Genomic DNA, 23,313 nt, shown 5'->3' on the forward strand with positions numbered 1-23,313 from the left:
CGAAACAGCTGTAAGCACCATTTTTGTAAGTCTTTGGTATGACCCATGACCTCCTGCATCCGAGGCAGATGCTATATACTAGGCCACCAGAGCGGTGCTTCTGGGTGTGAGCCTGCTTTTAGTATGAATTGTCATCAATTCAAGTTCAGTGTTTCCATTGGATTCTCCTGTTTTACTCATGCCATAAACTGATTCATTGTTAGGAATATGTTATCAAAACTTTTGGAACTTGTACAATTCAGGACTGGAGAAATCCTAAAATGATATACCTGGAGAAATCCTATAATAATATACCAGCATGTAATCAAGATTTTCATCAAACTGCATAATAAATGTTTCTTGGACAAAATTATAAGCAAGTGACAAACAAATTTCTTGCCGAGCATAATTTTTAACTTGTCATTGACTGCCAGACTGAACCTAGTCTTGGGTGTGGATGGACAGATATCACATACAAACATGCATGTGGATGCCCAAACAATTGACATACCAAGCTTTTACAAAGAATCAAAAAATAAAAAAACTTAAAACAACCTTCATTGTGGCATGGTTCATCATTTCTTGCCAGGCTGGATCGGAGGGTTCTTCTCTCTGCAAGTAACCCTGTTCTGCAAGCTGTACCATCTCCTTAGCTGCCTCATGCATGCTGCATGCCCTCTCATACTTGTATGCTGCCTTTGAGGTCTCTTGTTGAGCCTGCATAAGTTAGTCAAACTTGTTTATAAAGGTTACATATGGTTATCTTTGTGTTACTGTTCATGTCCAGGAAAACAACATTTCTAAAATCACTTATGTATAATAGTGTAGATTATTACATAATGGTTTGCATTCAGCATTATGATGAAGCAATGAAATACCTAGCCACTGGACAGTTACCTCTGAGAATGTATACCAAAGCTACCTCATGTAATTGTATGAGACTGGTTTCTCCTTCCTTTGCAGTATTAGACATTTGTTAACCTGTTTTCTTCTAGACAAATACAAGAAATTTTGTTCCAAATCATGCAAATAGTTGTGCTGAATGGCTGCTAATATTTTATTTCAAAATGTATGCTTGAACTATCATGCTCCAACAATTTTAGAAACAAGTTTTACTTGGACTTCATTTAGATCTACTGATGACCTTATGATGTAAATTCAATTATGTAAATCAGATGTAATAAACAATATACAGTGGAGCCTCGTTAATCTGGACACATTTGTTCCCAGCGAATATGTCCGGATTAACGAGTTTTCCAGATAATTGAATCATGCACATTTTTTATTTTATGATATCATCACACCGTATATATGTACATGTATATGCTAGCTTTAAATGTAATGTACTGTATATTCAATAATGGTTGAAATAAATTAATGAATACATCTATTAATTTGTGTTTATTTCACATTATTATAACATGTGTTTGTACATACATATACAGTAAATAGAAGTTTAGACAATTAACACATCGAACACATCACACTATGTTCATGTACATGTATGTACTGTACATACATTTATTATGTCAATTTCCTGAAGAAGTCAGTAACCTTTGTTTGCCTGGATTCTTTGGCGGATCTATCTGATCCCAGTGTGTTTATTTAATTATTAACATCCCCGTCGGCGACTAGCTAAAACAGACATTGTTTATACAATCGCTGGTTACAATATGGTCACGCTACTTAGTTATTGATAGTGGCCACAGATTCTCAAGGGCTTCACTACTGTGTTTTATGTATTATTCTTCTGATTGTATTTTCACATACGATTTTTCAAATTTTCTTATTTTTGGACAGATTATTTCCAGATTATCAAGACAAGTTTTAATGTAATTTTACACTTTGGTCCCCGATTTTGATTTCCGGATCCGGAACGCGGATTTCTTGATTAACGGAGCAAATTAACATTTAGGAATTCCGTTCCCGTTGAATTATGTCTGGATAGAGAGGTTTCCAGATAAACGGAGTCCGGATTAACGAGGCTCCACTGTATATGACAGGCAAAACATGGTCAGCTTTTAAAGTTCTTCAGTGGTTACAAAATTTCAAATCTGTATCTGAAATGCTTAAGAATAACAAAGCTAAAGGAAATAAGTCAGTACTAAATAAAGTTTTTACTCTGATCTGTCACCTATATTTGGATGTTATATCCAACATACTTCTTATCATTCAAAAACAATTAAAAAATTGCATAAAGTTTTATCCATAAACGAAAAAGAGTAATATAGTTCAATGGCAGAAGGGATGAAATATTTTGCTGCCCTTGAATCTAGGACAGTGAAGTGGTACACAACATCCTCTCTAGTAATTACACATAATGTACACAACATCCTCTCTAGTAATTACATGTAATGTACACAACATCCTCTCTAGTAATTACACATAATGTACACAACATCCTCTCTAGTAATTACATGTAATGTACACAACATCCTCTCTAGTAATTACATGTAATGTACTCAACATCCTCTCTAGTAATTACATGCAATGTACAAAGTTTCATCCATGTATCTCAAATGACATGGAATTTATGGAACTGAAATGAATGACAGACAGGCAGATCAATGAAGAAACATGTGGACAAACAAATGAATGGGAACATGAAACCAAATAGAAGCTGGTTAATAATATGCATTAACTATTATAATCCTTTCGGTCTAGTCCTCTTTGTAACAGTTGCAATATTTATTTTAATTTATTGCTAATAAATTTCTCGAGTATAGGCACATGTTTAATAAATGATTACATGGTAAATTACAAAAAAACTTAACTATCATCAATAAGGTACTGCTAGATATTGTATTCTAATTGGACTATGTAAAAATGATTAAACAACAACAAAGGAGACAAAACAACTGTGACCTCTTTGGATTTAACTCTGGCATCATAATATGGCCTGGCCTTGTCCACACAAGTTCCCAATTTCCTTGCAAGTGCATCTAGTTTGTGTGTTGTGTCTGATAAAGTCTGTCGGAAAGCTGCTCTGGCATCCTGATCAATCAGATAAAAAAGAAACAAGAAATGCATTCATATAACATCATGGATGATGGCCATAAATGGTGTCCAATTGTACGGGCAAGTGAAACCTGAACTTTATAAGCTAAATTTGTGTTACAATACCTACTTTAGCAGTGAAAAAAACCAAATAAGAAAAATAAGCAATGTGGCTCAACTCTGGCAGTGATTCAAGTCGCATAAAAATGAAAATTATACTTACATTTTCTTCCAACAAGTTTCAAATACTCGTACTTTTCAGACACATAAATTTCATCAGTCCATTTGCCTGAATGGACAACAATTTTCAAATGCTATCATGGCTTCCAAAATATGGAAAAGTCACTTCTCCCTATCGGCAGAACTGGGAGAAGTTAGAGACCATCGGAAGATTTGATAAATTTTTATCATGATCAAAGCAATGTATTGCAATTTTTAATAATAATAATAATAGTAATGTAGCACTAGTAGTTGTAGATTAACTTGCCTATACTGAGATGCACTAGCTGTTTTTTATTTAGTCTTGTTTACTACTGGTCCATCAGCATAAATAAAAACAGAAAAAAGGAATAAGCTAATAGTAGTGTATGCAGCTGCCTCTATTGCTGTCGTCTAAAATTAATTTTCTATATTTCTTTATTTATGTGAATTAAGACCCATTTCTATTTTCATTCCTGTTAAGTTTATGATTAAAAACACAAACTGATACTGAATATTATTTGATGCTACTCTTCTTCCATAAAGACATGTGGAAGTTATCATAATATATAGACTTGCTTAAAAGTTGGGTCAAACTGTAAACAATATAGGCCCTGATCATTACATCATGCACTGGAAGATCTGGGTATATGTTGTTTGTTCTTCTGTTTATTCCTTTAAAAAAACTACATAGATGCTGATAGGGCACATTATGCAATACTAGATCTAGTTTGCAGCTGGACCCAAGTTACATAACAGTAAAAGTGGTACATTAAATTTTAACACTGTATTTTGTGAATTGATAACAGCTCATGTTGGGATTAACATCTCGCAATGATGGCAGTGACTGTACTGTGAAGTTCAATAAAAGCTTGCAATGGGATTAACATCTTGCAATGATGGCAGTGACTGTACTGTGTGGTTCAATAAAAGCTTGCAATGGGATTAACATCTTGCAATGATGGCAGTGACTATACTGTGTTGTTCAATAAAAGCTTGCATTAGGATTAACATCTTGCAATGATGGCAGTGACTGTACTGTGTGGTTCAATAAAAGCTTGCATTGGGATTAACATCTTGCAATGATGGCAGTGACTGTACTGTGTGGTTCAATAAAAGCTTGCATTGGGATTAACATCTTGCAATGATGGCAGTGACTGTACTGTGTGGTTCAATAAAAGCTTGCATTAGGATTAACATCTTGCAATGATGTCAGTGACTGTACTGTGTGGTTCAATAAAAGCTTGCATTGGGATTAACATCTTGCAATGATGTCAGTGACTGTACTGTGTGGTTCAATAAAAGCTTGCATTGGGATTAACATCTTGCAATGATGGCAGTGACTGTACTGTGTGGTTCAATAAAAGCTTGCAATGGGATTAACATCTTGCAATGATGGCAGTGACTATACTGTGTGGTTCAATAAAAGATTACATTAGCACTAATGTATTTCAATGATGGCAGTGACTATACTGTGTGGTTCAATAAAAGGTTACATTAGGACTAACGCATTGCAATGATGGCAGTGACTATACTGTGTGGTTCAATAAAAGGTTACATTAGGACTAACGTATTGCAATGATGGCAGTGACTATACTGTGTGGTTCAATAAAAGGTTACATTAGGACTAACGTATTGCAATGAGGGCAGTGACTATACTGTGTGGTTCAATAAAAGCTTGCATTAGGATTAACATCTTGCAATGACGGCAGTGACTGTACCGTATGGTTCAATAAAAGCTTGCAATGGGATTAACATCTTGCAATGATGGCAGTGGTTTAATAAAGACTTGCATTAGGATAAACATCATGCAATGGCAATGTTTGCTTTGTGGTTTGATAATGTTTCATCTTGGTATTACCTTCTTGCATTAATCGCAAGAACTGCACTGCGTGAATTGATAATACCTAATATTAGGATTAACAGCTTGCACTGACATCAATGATTATATTGCACGGCTGATAAGACCATGTATTGCAATAAAATACCAATTCTTCATTTCATCTGTGCTGAAATAGTGTTGTATGCTGCCACATAAAATAATTTATTAAGTAGATTACAACAATTTATACAGTGGGCTGCCCGAGCTTATCAATATATATATATATATATATATATATATATATATATATATATATATATATATATATATATATATATATCCCTCTCCCTCGATAACTCATGCAAATCAGGGTCCTAAAACATCAACCGCAATATAAGTGAGGTGCGAGTTATCGAGGGACCTATAAAAAAAGCCAAAACTAATAAAGAGAGTGACGTAAAGGCAAAGGGGGGGAGGAGGGGCAGGTTGTAGTGTTGAATATTCAATTGATAATCATGCTGAGATTAACTGTAGTGTGTTTACATGATCTAAATGATGGTGACAAAAATTACTAAAGAATTTACTGAGAGACAATACGCCGGTGAATTTCTTGAGAATTTATGTTCTAGCGGTAAGTTGACACGTTGGGTAGCAGACGATTTTGTATGTGTGGGACAACTTCTTGCAAAATTGGATTAAAATGCAGTACTGTTTTAAGGTATACATTTCCCTCTTGTATATAATGTATTTATTTGTATGATTCTATCAGGTCACCAGTTCAAGAAGGTCATGGAGTGGGTCTTCATGCTGACATTTAGAAATCACATTTTCATATGCATTTCGAGTCAAAATGCAGGATATTTTTGTACTCTTTATGAATATCACTTTCCTTAATTAAAGTATGATCGTTCTTTCTTGATGCAAAATGGATTTCTGAACAAAAATAACATGTGATTCAATGTTTACAGAAATGACGTATCGTTACGCAGAATTGCCCGACGTGCAGAATTAGCCGACATGGTGGTAACTTGACATTTTGAACAAAATCAGTTAATTTTTTTTTGTGTTACTCCTTCCACCGAGCAAAATTCCGCAGATTTCTCAACTGTATGATCTTTACATAGTCAACATTTTGTGTCTCCAGCCACCGTATAAAAATGTGAAACCATTTTTGATTGGTCAAATAAAATGGATTTTGATAACGGAAGTGACAACAATAACTTATGCTCAGATTTTCATGCCTCTGAATTTTTTCTTTGTACTGCCCTTACTTGATTTGATACAAAAGACATATTTAAAGTGATAAAACAACACAGGTCTCTTTTAATTCATTTTTTAAAGCAAAAGACACTTTCCCGGCATGTAATTAGATTCTCACAGAAGTACTCACAGGTTTCGATGTGATGGTCAGTTGACTCTTTTCATGTTTTCATAGAACAGAATATGTTGCGATTATAATGTTTACATTGAAACGGAATTAAATTATTAGAACGTGACTTTCACATAGCAAGACATTTAATTTGTGTTTATTTCATTCTCTGTTGTCACCTGTTAGCATTTACCAGAAGTTTTCATTGAACGCTGTTTCACCAGACTTTATTTACTGTGTATTGACAACTATTTATCATAAAAAAACTTACATAATATATGATATCTTATTTAGACCTTGCAAATTTCACAATATGGATTCTATCTTTACAGGCATTAATCAACATTTTTGATGATAAAACGAGCGATGTATCAAGGTTTAATTTACCAATTCTTATCGTAATTTTTTCATGTTCAGCATATTTTAAAGATAAAATATATTTTCTTTGGAAAAATATCGGGAGCCACGGCGGACACTGCATTATAAGCGGGATCGCGAGTTATCCAGGGAGTGGTGTATATATATATATACACACACATGTGCTCTGCATGATATATATTAGGTAATGTTTTGAAACACAACTTTTAAAAATTACTACATGTACTGCCCGAATTTAAACTGGAAATTTACAACACATGTAAGCCACATTAAGAGGCAAATATCCAAGTGTCCTCACCTAATCACTACTCTTCAGAACACATGAAGTGGATTTTTTAAGCCCTGTTCTAAAATATAAAAAAGAGAGAAAATGTGACTTTAGTGTCACTATATACAAAGCATATGAAACAAGAGCACTGTCAGCATTCACATGCCTGCCCAGGGTTAAATAATATTTTATCTATGTACAAGAAGGGCATGGTTGACTCTTAAGAGCACTGACCAATGGGTCTCAATGCCAATGATCTTTGGTCAAAGTATGCGGTCTTGAACATAACATACTGTGCAGAAATCACTACTTAATTATCAGATTTGCCATGAACATGACCCTTGACCTTCAGACCCTATAACTTAGGGGTGTTTTTGTTACTGTGTATACAAGTCATCTAAAAGCTTGGTCCATGAACAAATTCTAAATAATATTTTGCAAAACCCATTTCTATTTGAGCCTCGCTGACCAAGAGATCAAAATCAATAGGCCTCTTCCACGCATTAAGTACAAGCCCTCCATAAATTTTGGTTAAGGTACATGGTCTATTTGCATACTTTTCTGTTTGTTTATAACCCCATACCAATTTTAAAAACAAAAAGCATCAAGTAATTTCATTATCTGATTTATAATTTCAAACCTGATTGTTGCCATGCGGTCCCTAACAGTCAACTTGTTGGCATTTCAAAGCAAACAGAAGCTATCAATTTAAACAAGCAACTAGACTGCACACTATTTCTAGTTTCTAGAATAGTCTATTTCAGCAAAAAACTGTGCTGTCTGTGTATAATAATTACAATGTCTAGTTACAATATTTCTAACAAAAATAGAACAAATAAACAGGAAGAACTCTTGTAGAGATATGTTCAAAGACACATAAATCCAAAATTTAAAGAATTATTGAGATTTTCAAAAATGGTGAATTACATCACATCTGCACTTGAAAACAGACTGACTCAAGCATATATGGTTACTGTGTTGCTAAAGAATCTCCAATCTGATTTGAAATGCCAACAAGTTGACTGTGTTTGGGACCCCCTGGTGAAAATCAGGTTAGAAATTATAAACCAATAAATGAAATGACGAAGCTTTGTGAATTTTTCAAACTCCTTTAAACCTTCTGTTTTTAAAATCAGAAGGGAGTACAAACAAATGGGATGGTGTGAGAATACTATTGAACTAAAGTTATTATGAAAAAAATTATTCATCTTTGAGTGCCAGTGACCATGATTTTTGTTAAAACCCACAAATCAGTACACTTCTTTTTAGCTAACATGTAAGTCTTACAAAGTCATCGGTGATGGTACATGTTCAGGAACTGAAAGTTTGGGAAAGGAAACACTTTTCTTCATTCAGTCACAATGACCTTGACCTTTCAACCCCCAACTCATTAATATTCTTACTTACCCCAAATGTAAATGATCTACAAAATTTTGTTCTGATCTGTGCCATAGAACAAATGTTCCTGTATGGAAACCATTATTCTTTTTTGGGTCACAGTGACTTTTACCTCGGAATTCTTAGCCCCCATATCAACTGGTTTCCTTCTTATCACAGCACCAAGACATTCACAAAGTTACTGTAGATGGAGCTGCCCTCAAGTTATTATGCAGAAAACAAAAAGGGGAATGTATGGACAGATGGACATCATAACATCAAACCCCTTGCCTTTGGCAAGCATTTAAAATGAATAAATACAAACAATGTACTAACACATATACAGTTTAACCTGTGTATAACAACCACTCAGGAAACCACATAAAACCACAGAAAAGCAGTCTTTGCAGTCTGGTGGTCTTTATATACATGTAAGTTATTAAATGTACTTGAAAGAATGGATGAAGATAGAATGAAAACTAAACAGACACATAGACTGATTCGCTGCACAATTAGTAGGTCGTCAACATAATTAGCAACTGCTCAAATCCATTAACCAACTGAAAGAGAATGTCCTTTAAAAAGTAGGTGATTCATATGTGGGACACTGTAGATATTCAGCCAATACAGTGTACCAGTAAGCAAAGGCCACCATGCTACACAGCAGTAACTGATGGCCAATAGGACTGAAAGAAAAGCAGTCAGTTGTCATGTTGAGCTGGGGAATGCTACTATAATCAGCCAAATTATACATAAATTTTGAGGGGACAAAAATTGGGCATCTCTATGCAGGTAATTGACTGACTAGGTTTGACTGCATTTACATCTCACTGATTACTTACATCAAGTTCCAATTCAAGCCTGTTGATGTCCTCTGATGCCCTGTTCAGTCTTTCCAGCTCCACCTGCAGTAAAAGTCAAACTTATCAAAATTTTGATCAAGACTCAAAACATGAATTTAAAAAAATGTACTGTCCCATTTCTAGATATAAATTTTACTGCATTGGTATGGTCCCTAAGACAATGAAATGAATTGTGGTGATGCATTAGATACATAAATAATATACTGGATATAACTTATAAACTGGATCCCACTGCAGACTGCACAGACACAGATCTGCTGTCACATAATGCACTGGCAGATCTGGGTTTATGAGGCTTTTAGGACTAATTAGTAGAACAAAATGAAGACCCTAATCTCTGCCAGTGCATTACATGAGGTCATATTAGGATCCATGTTGTTTGCAATTGGACCCAACTTATAAGTGTGTGTGTGTGTGTGTGTGTGTGTGTGTGTATATATATATATATATATATATATATATATATATATATATATATATATATATATACACATATATATATACATAATATATGTATCTAGGTTCTTTGGGATGTCAAAGTCAACTAAAAAATACAGATATATTTTAAGTTCTATGTGGTCTTTGCTTACTGACACTAACAAAGTTTTCCATAAAACAAGGCCGTGTTAAAAGAATTAAAAAATGACTGTGTATATAAAAATGGAACAACTGCTGTAATGGTCTGACAATCTAATGAGGTCATCTACATATGAATACAAATATGCATACAAAATGTAATGTGTCTGTGTTGAGTAGTTTTTGCACAATCTGGTTATTAACAAGCTTTCTGGGACAGGTGCACTGGATTTACATGTAACAAGTGGGCTTCAAGCAGTTGAGGCAATGAAAAGTCATGATTATGGCTGAATGTATTTACATGTATTACAGTACCAGAGTATCACCAACTGCATAAATAGGTTTTTTGCCAGTATTTGCTATGTAATCTCCACCTTGTGAATTTAATAAGTAGATTTTTTTGCCTCACTGACTGACAATACAGTGACATCCCTCATAAGTGCCTTTTTGTCCCTTAAGAATCCTATATTTAGATTTGAAATGAAAAATATAAAAATCCCACACTATTTTGTTGACTTCCTTTGCCAAATCTTTCAATATTTACAGAGCAATTAAGTACAAAGTAAGAAATGATAGGGAAAAACCCAATCAAGATCATGTAAACATGCTTTCAATAATGTAAGTGTTTGACTAACAATCCCACTCTATGGGCACCCAGCAAATTTATCTAGGCTAGGTTGGTGTTAGAATACCAATTACTGTCATTGACCTAAATATCCAGTCATCAAAAAAAAATAATCACTTTTCTCTCTGTTGCAATTATTCATACAGTAATGAAAATTATCTATATTCTCAAATATAATGGGAGCCCCGTTTGGCCGAGTGGTCTAAAGCGCTCTCCATTACGGATCACTGCCATCTCACCTCTATATGTGTAGGTTTGAGTCTTGGATTCAGCCAATGTGGGTATGTGAGAAAGCTTGCCAGTAGCTTCTTGTGGGTCGGTGGTTCTTTCCGGGGTTTTCCCGGGTTCTTCATCCACCATTAATACTGGCCACTATGTATAGCCTATCGTATGCTGAAAAATGGCGTTAAACCCTACAACAATAACAACAAAATCAAATATAATGTCCAGAAAATGTATTTATTGTCTGTGTATTGATGTGCCAGCAACCAATAATTTCATGACAATGTTTCAGTGGGGCATTTTTTATATATGAAGAATTTGGGTTCCATGCGTGGTTTTTTTTTGCTTTAAAGCTATGTCAGTCTGTTCATACTGAACATGTACTGCTATTGATGATAATCTAAATTGGACTGTAATTTCTGTAAACTCTGGAAAAGTTCACAAACTGTGGAAGATATCATAATTGCTTAATCTGCTTGAATGAAGTAATAACAAAATTAATTCATTAAAGTAAAAACAACTCTGAACCATCACTAAAATCTTATTTATGAGCGTGACCTAGTCTATGATGTATCCAAGTTGCTGACTGGTCCACAAGTTCTAGTATCAACATGTTTTGTTCATATCATGAAGATTGCCAACAGGAGATGTCACCTAAACAACCTACATTTATTCATAATGAAAATCTGAAAAATAATCCTCATTTTCTTTGAAAAATACCTGAAATGATCTCAACAAATCCAAATATGGCCATGAAACCCCAAAATATGGAAATGAATAAAATTACTTTGATTTGTTCAGGAATTTAATTATATAACATCATTATTTGTAACAATACTCAAAATAGAAAGACTGAACCCACTAAGTAAAAAAAATTGGTTTTTCAACAGGAAATCTGCAATTAAATTAAACTAAGTTGACGAGAAATTGTGAAACTTATGTGTGGAAATGCTTAACACTTTGTCACAAATAAATTTCGATAAAGTTCAGTTTACAGGAAAAGTAAGCAAACAAAGTAAACAAAACAAAGATAATTAGCTGCAAACAACTATATAACACACAAGCTAATTCTCTTTACTATAGAACACACAAGCTAATCCTCTTTACTAAAAATGTGCATTGTCTACATCAAGTCTTTGGTACATCTCAATGAGTAATCAGGTGAGCTGACTTTTTTATTTTGGATCAGTGACAACACTTTCAATTCATCTTCAATATATAACATGGCTAATTATCTCACAGTCTCATGGTCATCTACTAAAATACATGTTTTTGCAAACAGGTAAAACATTTCTCAGTTCAATTTCTAATCTTAATAGGATTTTTTGTCAGCTTTAGAAAACAAAACTGGTGACTTTCATGTTTAATTTATTGAAAATTATTACAAATTTGAAAATTATAATGTCCAGAAAATTAAAAGAAATTAATGTTTAGCTTAATTACAGTAATTACAAAATTTTGCAATGAATACCACTAATAAAAGTATGTTTGATTATCTATTGAACCAAAAGTGGGTTCCACTATGTAATTTTCCTGTTCTGACTTGTTTATATTTGATTACCTACTGAACCAAAAGCAGGCTTCAATGTGTAATTTTTCCTTTTCAGACTGGATCCTATCTTATTATCTAATAAATCAATACTGGGTTTCACTACGTAATTTTCATTTCCAGACTGGTTTATATTTGATTACCTACTGAACCAAAGGTGGGCTGCATTATGTAATTTTTCTTTCCAGACTGGCTACTATTTGTTTACCCAAAGAACCAAAAATGGGCTGTAATATGTAACTTTTGTTTCAGACTGGCTTCTATTTGATTATCTACCATATATACTCGTGTATAAGCCCGTTCGCATATAAGCTGACCCCCCCAAACTGAATTGGTAAAACTGTTATAAAGTGCATGACCCACGTATAAGCTGACCCATAATTTCTAGACTACCGGTACATCACAAGATGCACAAAGTGAGTTCTGAATATGTTTATTTAGGCAAATCACATTATTAAATAAAATGAAAGTAAGAAAGCTAATTTATATGTTGAAATGAAAACAATTCTAAAGTGTTAAGTCTTAATGGAAATTTAATTAATCCTCATTCTAAAATCATGAATTATAAAAGTTCTATTACTTTTGGAATCCTTCAAAATCTGGCTCTGTATCAGACTCGCCAAACAGTTCACGAAACTCGGCTTCTGTTACGAGCGTGCTTTCATCATATACGTCGTCATTGTCATCATGGTCATCCGACAGTGTGATTCAATTGATCAAAATATGATTGGTTTCAGCGTGGACATTATTCAAGTATTGTGACAGTTTATAACTTTGAGCAGAAACCATGTCCACTACCATATCTCATTAAACAATACATTTGAGAGTCGGCATGTATTAGTAAAGTCATTGGCATTGTGCCACCAAACAAGCCTATTATTCCCGAGGCATTTACCACAGATTAAGCATATGGTAGCTATTGTACAACACTCTACTGCTAACAAACCACTTTGCTTTACAAACAACTAAACAACAGTAGTATATAAACTGTGGCTGCCGATTACTTCTAAAACACCTGTCAACGAAATCCCACAAATTATATTGTTTTACAATTGTTCATGCTGACTCGTATATTGCCCTTTTATTTACCCTTCCTAAGCATGCACGCAACAAACCCCTCTGGAGCCTCTCGCTATTGTTCCTTTAAGACTATCGTACATGTATTTCTACTCTCGATCAAAATGTTTGTCGTATATACCTTCAGTATCGTAATTCTTTTATTTTTTTTACGTAGATTCTTTTCATATTTACACTGAAATAAGCTAGCGTGCATTTGTACGATACTGTAGGTTTAATGATTACCGATTAGCTGAGGGTTAAATACTTGACTGGAGATTACTAATATGGCAGTTCTTTTGGAAAATACACGTACCACTGTGGCTCAAATAACACGTATGGCTGCATTTTCTGGTGGATGGACATCTGTCAAATACATGTCAAGTACGTTAAAACATGTTTTTCATTCATTATCCTACCACTTAAGTTAGAAAAAATATTTGTTTCACTTCACGACAGCAGAAATCTTATGAGCCATGTGGCATCATTAGGCATGTGATCTCATCTTTGGTGATCAACAGAAACAATAAATACTGGAAATCGAGGGAAAAAAGCGTTAAAAATTTCAGACTTGGACTTTGGCCCGCAGATAAGCCGACCCCCCCTTCTTCCAGGCCTTATTTTTTTCCTAAATTTTTGGCTTATACGCGAGTATATACGGTACTGTACCAACAGTGGGCTGCATTATGTAATTTTCCTTTCCAGACTGGCTCCTACTTGATTATTTACTGAACCAAAAGTGGGCTGCATTATGTAATGTTCCTTTCCAGACTGGGTCCTATTTGTTTACCTAGTGAACCCAAAGTGGGCCTCAATAAATTATTTTCCTTTTCATACTGGCTTTCATTTAATTATCTACTAAACCAACAGCTGGGTGAACTATGTAATTTTTCTTTTCAGACTGGTTTATACTGAATATGCTTTCTTATAAATCAACCTTTTCTTCAAAAAAAATTATTAATGCAGAATAGGGGTCATCTTATAAGCGAGATATATAAAAAATATCTTACCTTACTCACCAAGCTTGTCAAGGAAAACTTGCATTGTTTTCTCAATTCACAATATTTTGATAGAGGTGCTAATCAGATAAATACAACCTTAATCTTTTAGCATGTAAAATCAGTACTGCTTTGTTCTCCCCAGTGGACATTCCTTTGAGTATCATGAATTTGATATTTGTTCAATGCCATGTTCAGTCCCTCTGATCATACCATGCAACTGACACCTGTTCAGTTGTGGCAATCCTTTGATGAGATTTCAAAGACTGTATGATCAAAGTGTCTCTTACAGACCCCAAGCTCAACCTCTACATAAATAATGGTCAGAGTTTATGAATAGTCAGTGTTCTGTCAATTACAATGTACTATGTCACTTAGGTATCATACATTATGATTTGGTAAACTTAGGTACTTTCACCAATGTGGGCAAAAGAAAACATAATGCATAGATGGATCATTTAAGTGAAAGGTTAAAGACTCTGCAGACAAAAACAACAATAGTACTGAAGAATGTGAATTTGGTTGTGTTGGCAAAACAGGTGCATGACTGGCGCAAGAAAAAGTCAGTTTTCAATGATAATGCCAGACATCTGAAGAATTTGAATGGAAAGCCGTTATGCAAATTGGGAGTTTGGTTTGAACGAGTGGGTTCTAGAGCAGCATGTTTCAGGTGCATCTGTGAAAAAAAGTTGTGGCGATATCGAGCATACCAAGCTGTGATCCCTGGTGGCACCACGTCAGTACTGCAACTACTGGATGTTTGCTAATCAAGCCATTGAAGGCAAATATGCATAAACTGTGGCAAAAGTAGATTGCAGAAGGGTCCAAAGCTTTTACAAAAGCAGGAAATGTGAAGCATCCAGGAACTGAGTTAGTATCTCGGTGGATAATGGATGGAGTAAATTCCAAATGCAATGGATGGGACAGAAGATGATGAACTCTTCAGTAATTTCATTCAAGAGATTCAAATGAGGAATCTGAGTCAGACGATGTTTATCATGACCAGAGTACAGTGAAGGAATTCAGAATTTTATCTGTAACTCTGATTATGAAGATGAATTCTCAAGCTTTGAACCAGATATTAGACAGTGTGACTCATAAAAGTGTGGACTTTACTTTATTATAATACTAATGGAATTAATATATTATAAGATACTGTGAATTGCATCATTCCAGATTACCATATTTATACCCTTATATGACATAGTTCAATGGATGGATTTATTGTATAAACAGAGTAAAAATGTTAAGCGTTATGGATTTCAAGATAGACAAAATGTAAGTTGTTAATTTATTTGTACATATTCAACTCAGTAAAACAAATGTCTTTATTCTTAGCTGGTTTCATCTTTATTTTTCCAATTTCTATGTCTATCCATCTATCCAATTTAAAGGAGAGTCAGAGAGAAATTAACTTTTTGCAGCCCTAAAATGGGGGGGGGGGGCAAATTATAGTTGATTCAACTTATAAGTCAGTACATACAGTAGCTGAATACCTACTAAATATGAAGTGGGCTGACTATGCAATTTTCCTTTGAAGACTGGCTACTATTTGTTTACCTAATGAACCAAAAGTGGGATTCAATATATACTTAAATTTTCCTTGTCAGACTGACTCATATTTGATTAGTAAACCAAAAGTGATTACATACTGAACCAAAAGTGAGCTGCAATATGTAATGTTCATTTCCAGACTGGCTCCTATCTGATTATGCATTGTAACAAAAGTGGGATGCACTATATAATACTTTTAACTACTAAATCAAATGTGTAAAATGTTCCCTTCCAGACCAGTTCCATTACGTCATTGACATATTTACATTAAGAGTTATTTTTTTATTGCTATTAAGGAAAGACATGTTGTCCGAGGCAACCAGCTTGTAAAAATGACGGCCCCTGTGTGCTCAGAAAGAGATGCACATCAGATGTAAGGCCCAATAGTTGTATTCTCAGATGTATTAGAGACAACAGGAATATCCATTCTCAATTTGCAATTCATTTAGATCATGTGACATCAAGGAAACATTCATCTTGTTGCAAAATTCAAACAATATTTCCAATTGTTCTTTTTTAAGACTCTATATTTTAGCTTTCGTTATGCACATAAGAGTTTGTGAATGCAAGCTCTTTTCATGTTCTGGCCTTGTTGGCTTGTCAGGTAGTTTCATTGCAGGAAACAGGAGTATCAGTGATAGTGAATGCCCAATTTCATAGCAACCTCTTATGATAACATGTACGTCATATATATACGTTTCGAAGAGAATAAATAATCATCGTTTTCAATTATAAAATTGTATGCATCCTAAGTTCTCATCTGTTTCAATATATTTTAATACAAATAATCACTCTTTACGTGATTTTTTGTTCACATCAATCGATATTGTACATGGCGAGATGAACAGACTAATTAAAGAAAGTTACTGGATTCATAGGTTAGAATCTTTTTATCCCAATGGCTTTAATACCAAGGCAATGTATAAAATTGTATAACATTTTAATAAAAGTGATATGTTGTATATCCTTGTATATATCGATACATAATTGTACGTATGACTGTTTGTCTCTACTTTATTATTTCCTTGATTCAGTCTTCATTAGAGGCTCATGTATCTTTTTGATCCTGTTATACCCCTGGGAGCTATCAATAAGTAAAACAGTTCTTGAAAAACAAAAATGTATGGATATATACCATGCAACCTTGCATAATTTCCAACAGCTTCCTTTGCTAAGGCTAAGAACACTCACCAATACATGTCAATACTGTCACCTGCAATGTCAGTGACATCATAAGAAATCTTTGTCTTCAAACTATCAGTATGCAGTCAATATTCTATCATAACTCTGTACAGTTGGAATATGCAGTGTCTAATCTATCTTATGCTGTGTGTACTTGGAGCATCCACTCACTAAAATATCTTATACTGTGTGTACTTGGAGTGCAGTTATTGAAAGCAGACGTGCAACCTCCTTTTTTACCTCCCAAGACCAGGGGTGTCTCTTGTCCCATTCATCGCTCATTGAAATCTCCTGCATACTCAAAATTATTATCAGGAAAATTCAGAAACAGAATTTTATTTGTTTCAAAGCTTGTTTCTAATGTAGTATATTTATGATAAATACTTTGTGTGATCATGTGACTATGACCTGGTTTATGCAAGCAAGCATGACACAATAAGTGCTAATTCAACAGGCAATAACCTAAAAGTAATCAGTGGATTATTCTTTGTCTTATCAATAGTAATTTGGAAAGGATCACAGATGTCAATGTATTATAGTTGGACTACCAACGAGCAGAAGCAGCATAAAACAATCAACATTACTTGGATTCCTTTGGCAGGGTCAGTATGGCTTCGGTGTTTCAAGTTTTCTAGATGGATTATACTATGTGCGATCAGAAGTAATTCAGGAAAAGATACACAATGCTAATGGATAGTAGTTGGATCAGACATTATCAAAAGCTCAACTGGTATAAAACGGGTTGGTCTGAATTCTATATTTTAATTGTAATTAGATATATAAACTTGTGTTACCACACAATGCTAAAATGATATGTCTAAAAAACCAAAATATTACATGGAATTCAAAATTGGATGCAAACAGGAATTTTGGTGGTTGGAGTCAAGATTTTTTAAGTGATTTTAAGAACTTCCTAAATCTAACCCAGACCCCAACAGTACCAAGCTTTAGTAGTTTGGGCAGGCAGTCAGCGACCTGAATCTACTCAAAGACAGTAAACAATACAAAACTCTTGGCGGAATCAGCAGAGTTGCACTAACATTGCCACATTTTAATTTTAGACACTAAAATGACCTTTTTTATTCTAAGGAAAACCCATGCTCACTACAAAGGAAACCTTGATCCAGCAATGAGACATCATGTCCATTGTGCGGAGATCAATAATGATGATGATGACTGCCACAAATATAATCAGGCAATGATCTACTAAGATAGGCTAAAAATACTAAAAATACTGTGAAAAGACTCATGATCTTCATAATTTAGAAAAAGAGTAAGATTTGTTTTTAAATAGTTGTTATTTTTGTCCATTTCCATGTTAAAAACCTAGTCAGTATAAATGCTTCTGATTTGAAGTCAGACTCCTGACCTAATCCTGGGAAATCTCCTGATCTGTCCAATGTTGATCTCTCTATTCTATCACATTATCTTCAGAATTTAGAATAGTGAAAGGAAATTTTTGGGATCAACAGTTGTAGTATTTGTCCATTTCCATGCTATAAATCCTCATTCAAAGTCAGACTCCTGACCAAATCCTGGAAAATCTTTGTTCCTTTCTTGTCCTAAGCTGATCTCTCTATTGTCACATGTGAAAGTGATTTTTAAAATATCATCTATAATGCATTTAAAACTATGCACAATCATAATTGCCACTTAATACAATTTTTGTTACAAGGAAAGGCATGTTAACCTGCATCTTGTAGGCATCCACAAATGATTTTTCTAGAAGACCGTTCCATTGGGAATTGTAATAGGAAAGAAGGAATATTGTTGCTTGTTTGCCATGTTTGAAATTCATTCATGCTTACACCTGGACCTGGACTATTTGTGTTTACAAATTTCACTTGGAATTCTGCTGGTATCCAATTTTATAAATTACAACGAACCATGAACAAAGCAATCATTGTTAAGGAGTATGCCAGTTTAATGTATTTGTCATGCCTGTTACAGACTTTGTGTTGTGATAAGTTATCTGTTTAATATGTTGTGTGTTGCTCTTTTCAATTTGATTTATTTGCTGAGACTGATATGCATCCCATATGTTAAAAATGTATTCTACTTTACTCTTAAAAGAGCCTGATATCATTTTGCTTTGGTTTTTCATGAATGCACATTTATGTTTCTTTTTTTTAAAAAAATCCCAGTGATTAATTGCATTTGTTGTGATACTGTTTGGGTTTGTCCTACTGTGCACATCTTAGGCTAAGGCCATTTCAAAATTAACGGTTCCTACGTAGATTTATAATCAATAGTTAGAAACATGGATACTTATACAAATGACGCAAACACACCCAGATTTCCCTATGAACGGGAAGCTGATTCTACCATAGCTACGATGACGTAGCCTCAACTTGATTTGTTGTGGTTGTCCACGAGGTACGAGTAAGGGTACTAATATTAGTACTAATTCTACCACAAATGAGCGGACTGCCTAATTCGCATCTCTATTTCTTTCTCAATTCTTGAGATTCTTTTTTTTTAAATAAAAAAAAACGTTTGAATGAATTAAAGTCATAGCACGGTTTATTACACATTAAAAGTGAATTGTAGAATCCACTGTTTCATTTGCATAACAAATTCATACACTACACTACTGTACTGGCTTGATTACTTAAATGCAAATGAGCTCTCAGCATGAGGAACGTAACATTTTACTTGAGTATTTGAGGGACAAATTATGCAAAAATGATCTGACTCATAGTTAAACAGCTATACAATAAATTTCTTTATCTTAAAACCTGAATTCTTGGATCAAGAACTTCATCCTCGTGAAATTCCTCCTGGTGAGTACCTGACAGCCGACCCCGCGAGTCGGCCATCTTTGGCCTGCTATTTGTTTTACTCTCTAACAAGATACCAAAAGCTGTTGTTTTGTTGTGCTTTTGTTGTTTTAGATGAAAAGGTGTATATATCCAAAAGATATTCAGATTAAAACATCTTTTATGTCATCTTGTAAAATAGTTTCTAAAATAAGACAATTTCTTACTTAAATTTTGTCATTCAGATTAAAAGATCCACCATCGCAATGTTGATACGTTTTTGTAACTATGACATTTGATCCAGGATGATTCATTTACCAAAGCAGAAGGTAGACAAGGATCTAATGGTTACTTGACCTATTCACTAACGAATTCGTATTTACTTTAATAGTGAACAGTATAAACATCACAATTTTATTGAAAACCTAATAAGTAGACTAGTCAACGATTTTAGAAGCTAAAAAACGAAAACAATGAGTTTAAATTTCCGCAGTGCCACATGGAAAGTAATTCCTTTCTCGAATAATGTTAACAAACACATGCAAATAAAAGATAACATAAATCATGTCAATCGGACGTGATAAAAATTTATGGAATTACATGTTCCAGACCCTCGGATAATTAAATTTGTGTAAATTTGGGTTAAAAAAAATAAACAAAACTTATATAAAATCTTCTGACAAGATGAAGACCCTAGCGCATCGAGCCTGATGTTTTAGTCGTACACATTTTATAGAGATTGGTATATATAATGGTGTTACTACTTTATATAGTTTATGTAATTGTTCTTATCTCAGTAATTGTCCGTTCATAGAAGATGAATGGCATGCATTTTTCGCGTGTATTAAGATCAATAAGAAAAGTGTTTATACAAATCTTGATATAATAACCCATCGCACCATTTGCTGCGTCGGCAAGAAAATAATCAAATATTTAACATAAACACAATATGTATATTTGCACTTTGTGTCATTTTTTTCTTTGTGCATATTATTGCGATATGCTTTTGGCGCTTGCTAAATTCAGCCTTGTGGTATGCATCATCATCCGAAATTTGTTTGCTATGTCGTTGAAGTTGTACAACGTTTTTCTTATTTCTTATTTCCTTGGCTTGTTTTCCGTACATCAGGAGATTTTACAAGTGTGCCCCCTAAGAGCAAATGTACATGCTGCTACTGTCTAGTTTGTTATTCAAGTACAAATCTACTTTACTCTACAACGAATACACGAACTTACTGACGACAGCCACTCTGGCATCGTCCCCTGGATTAGAGTTGTTCCTTTTGAGAACTTTGACTTAACTGTTATTCAGATCGATGTTCTCTTCGGTTTAATTGTTTGATTTCAAATTCGATAGATACTGAAGCAGACAAAGTCGAAACATAATGAAATTCTATATAATAAGATTTTCGCTTCACCGCCATCGTCAGTGGCAACTATGATCTAGAACTTTCGCAAGAACCTCGTTTTTTTTTTTCTGCCATGTCAGTAGTAAATGGGGTGAGATTAGCGACAATGGGAATTAGCATTACAGAGACCCCTGGGTCAGATTAGCGACAATGGAAATTTAACATGGCGAAAAATCGTGGGTCAGATTAGCGACAAGGGAAATTAACATGGGAATAAATCGTGGGTCACTCTAGCGACAAGGGGAATTTAACATGGAACTATAGTGTGGGTCTGTCTAGCGACAAGGGGAAATTAACATGGGGAATAGAGTTTGGGCTTTTGGGATTTTTTTTTTTTTTAATTTTTTTAAATTTAAATTTAAATTTAAATTTAAAGAATGGGTAGGCAATGGAAAGGCTATCTCTTTTCGAGAAATATGGCTGGCCCTGAAAAGGGCCTTTGGGTTTATGTTAATGTATTCATTAACATAAATGGTACCGCATTGGTCTTCTTCTTGTCCTTAGGCTACGTCTCACTGTTGGTCCGTAAATCAGCACTCTTTTCAGGCATCCTTGTCTTTCAACGTAGATCCTACGTATCCACAGGCTGGTGTTTGTCCTGTGGACAATGGTCTACTTGGATCGGACATACATGAGCATGTCCGTCCTAAACATCATGGAAGACACAAGCGTAGAAGATTGCACATCGGTCCACATCTTGAAGCGACGAGAACAAGTGAATCAATGCAGTGAACTGCGCTTATTTATAGGTACAGGAAGGATTGAAACGGATTGAATTCATTCACCAATCCGAACACGCGTTACAAAATTCAGTCAGCTCGCATCCAATCCGAAGAGAGCAGTCTGTGACGTCACGTGGTCTATATAGATTCGTTAGCGCTTGTGTGCAGTCAATCTATGCGACAGTGATTCAACATGACGGAAACTCAGAAAACGATCCATTGGGGTGCACCAGCAGGGGAGACTGCCCAAGGGAACCCGGACTTACTTTCAGAAGAGGTACATTGGGATTTTGTGGATTTTCTTACCTCGCAAGAATTTGTTCCGGAACCTTCGTTACCTTCTTCATTACCGCAAGTGGAGAATTTTAGACAGAGACAGAAAGAAGAACTGGAGAAATTTATGCAACGACAAAAGGAAGCGGAACAAGCTTTTCTCCTACAGCAACAGCAACAGCAACAAGAAGAGGTAAGAAAAAAACAACAGCAACAACAGCAAGAAGAAGTAGCAGCAAAGAAACAAGAGGGTCAAAATCAAACGGCTACGGTACTGTTGGACATTTTAGCGGAGTTAAGAAGTCTGAAACAAATGTATCAGACTTCTTTATCACGACCGAAGAGAATACGACCTTCCCGAGCTAAACACGCCAACCCTGTGACTAAGCCTGTCGTACCACCCTTAGTGATTTCAACCCAATCATCAGAAGTAGGCCTTGGCCGTGGCAAAGGCTTAAGGCAGTTAAAGTTGATTGGTTAAACTCACTCCTACACCATAAAGAAAAAAGGCCCTTTTCAGGGCCACCCACATTTCTCGAAAAGAAATACAATTTCAATTTGCCAATAACTCAAAAATAAACCCCACCCATTTTACCCTTATAGTACGTGTCTGTGTATGAGTGCTTGAGTGTAGCTTCTTATTTTAAAATCAAAACTCAAAGACACTTACCTTATATCATTCATGTATTCTTTTATCCATTTTTTACAATCCAATTCACAATTCACCACAGAACACTTTAAAAAGTTCTTACACTTCTTCTTTCTCCTTATTTAGTCTCTCTGTTTTTTCAATTTCTTCACCGTTTTTTCCTCATTTTCTTCCCTTCTTCTTTTCTTCTCCTGTTTCTTTGCCTCTTTTAAATATAATTGTCTTCTTTCTTCCTCTTCTTCCTCTGAAGAATCCCTCTCTTCTTTCGAAGAATCCCTCTCTTCTTCTGAAGAATCCTTCTTTTCTTCTGACTCCTCTTGTTTCTTTTTTGGGCAATCTGGAGACCAATGTCCTTTTTCTTTACAATAATAACAGGTATCTTGACTTTTGTCTTTTTTAGCCCCTGTTTTTTTTTTGACGGTCTGGACACTCTGAAGACCAATGCCCTTTCTTCTGACAGATATAGCAAGTATCTTGACTTTTATCTC

The 23,313-nt window shown here is 34.7% G+C and overlaps 1 protein-coding gene across 2 annotated transcripts in view; it reads right to left on the reverse strand.

Annotated features, from left to right (window-relative positions):
• LOC149791714 (uncharacterized) overlaps positions 1-19,842 on the reverse strand; it is a 52,950-nt gene extending 33,108 nt beyond the window's left edge. For both annotated transcript variants that reach the window (XM_089970224.1, XM_089970223.1), the window contains exons 1-4: positions 19,752-19,842; positions 9,231-9,293; positions 2,845-2,973; positions 535-696 (exon numbers count right to left, since the gene is read on the reverse strand). In XM_089970224.1, coding sequence (XP_089826350.1) covers positions 535-696; positions 2,845-2,973; positions 9,231-9,293; positions 19,752-19,832 — 435 coding nt within the window. In that variant the 5' untranslated portion in view covers positions 19,833-19,842. The remainder of the gene's footprint in view (positions 1-534; positions 697-2,844; positions 2,974-9,230; positions 9,294-19,751) is intronic.
• Positions 19,843-23,313: the final 3,471 nt, after the last annotated feature.

Source organism: Sinohyriopsis cumingii, chromosome 9, assembly GCF_028554795.1.
Source record: "Sinohyriopsis cumingii isolate HCF-2022 chromosome 9, ASM2855479v2, whole genome shotgun sequence".
NCBI classification, from domain to species: domain Eukaryota; kingdom Metazoa; phylum Mollusca; class Bivalvia; order Unionida; family Unionidae; genus Sinohyriopsis; species Sinohyriopsis cumingii.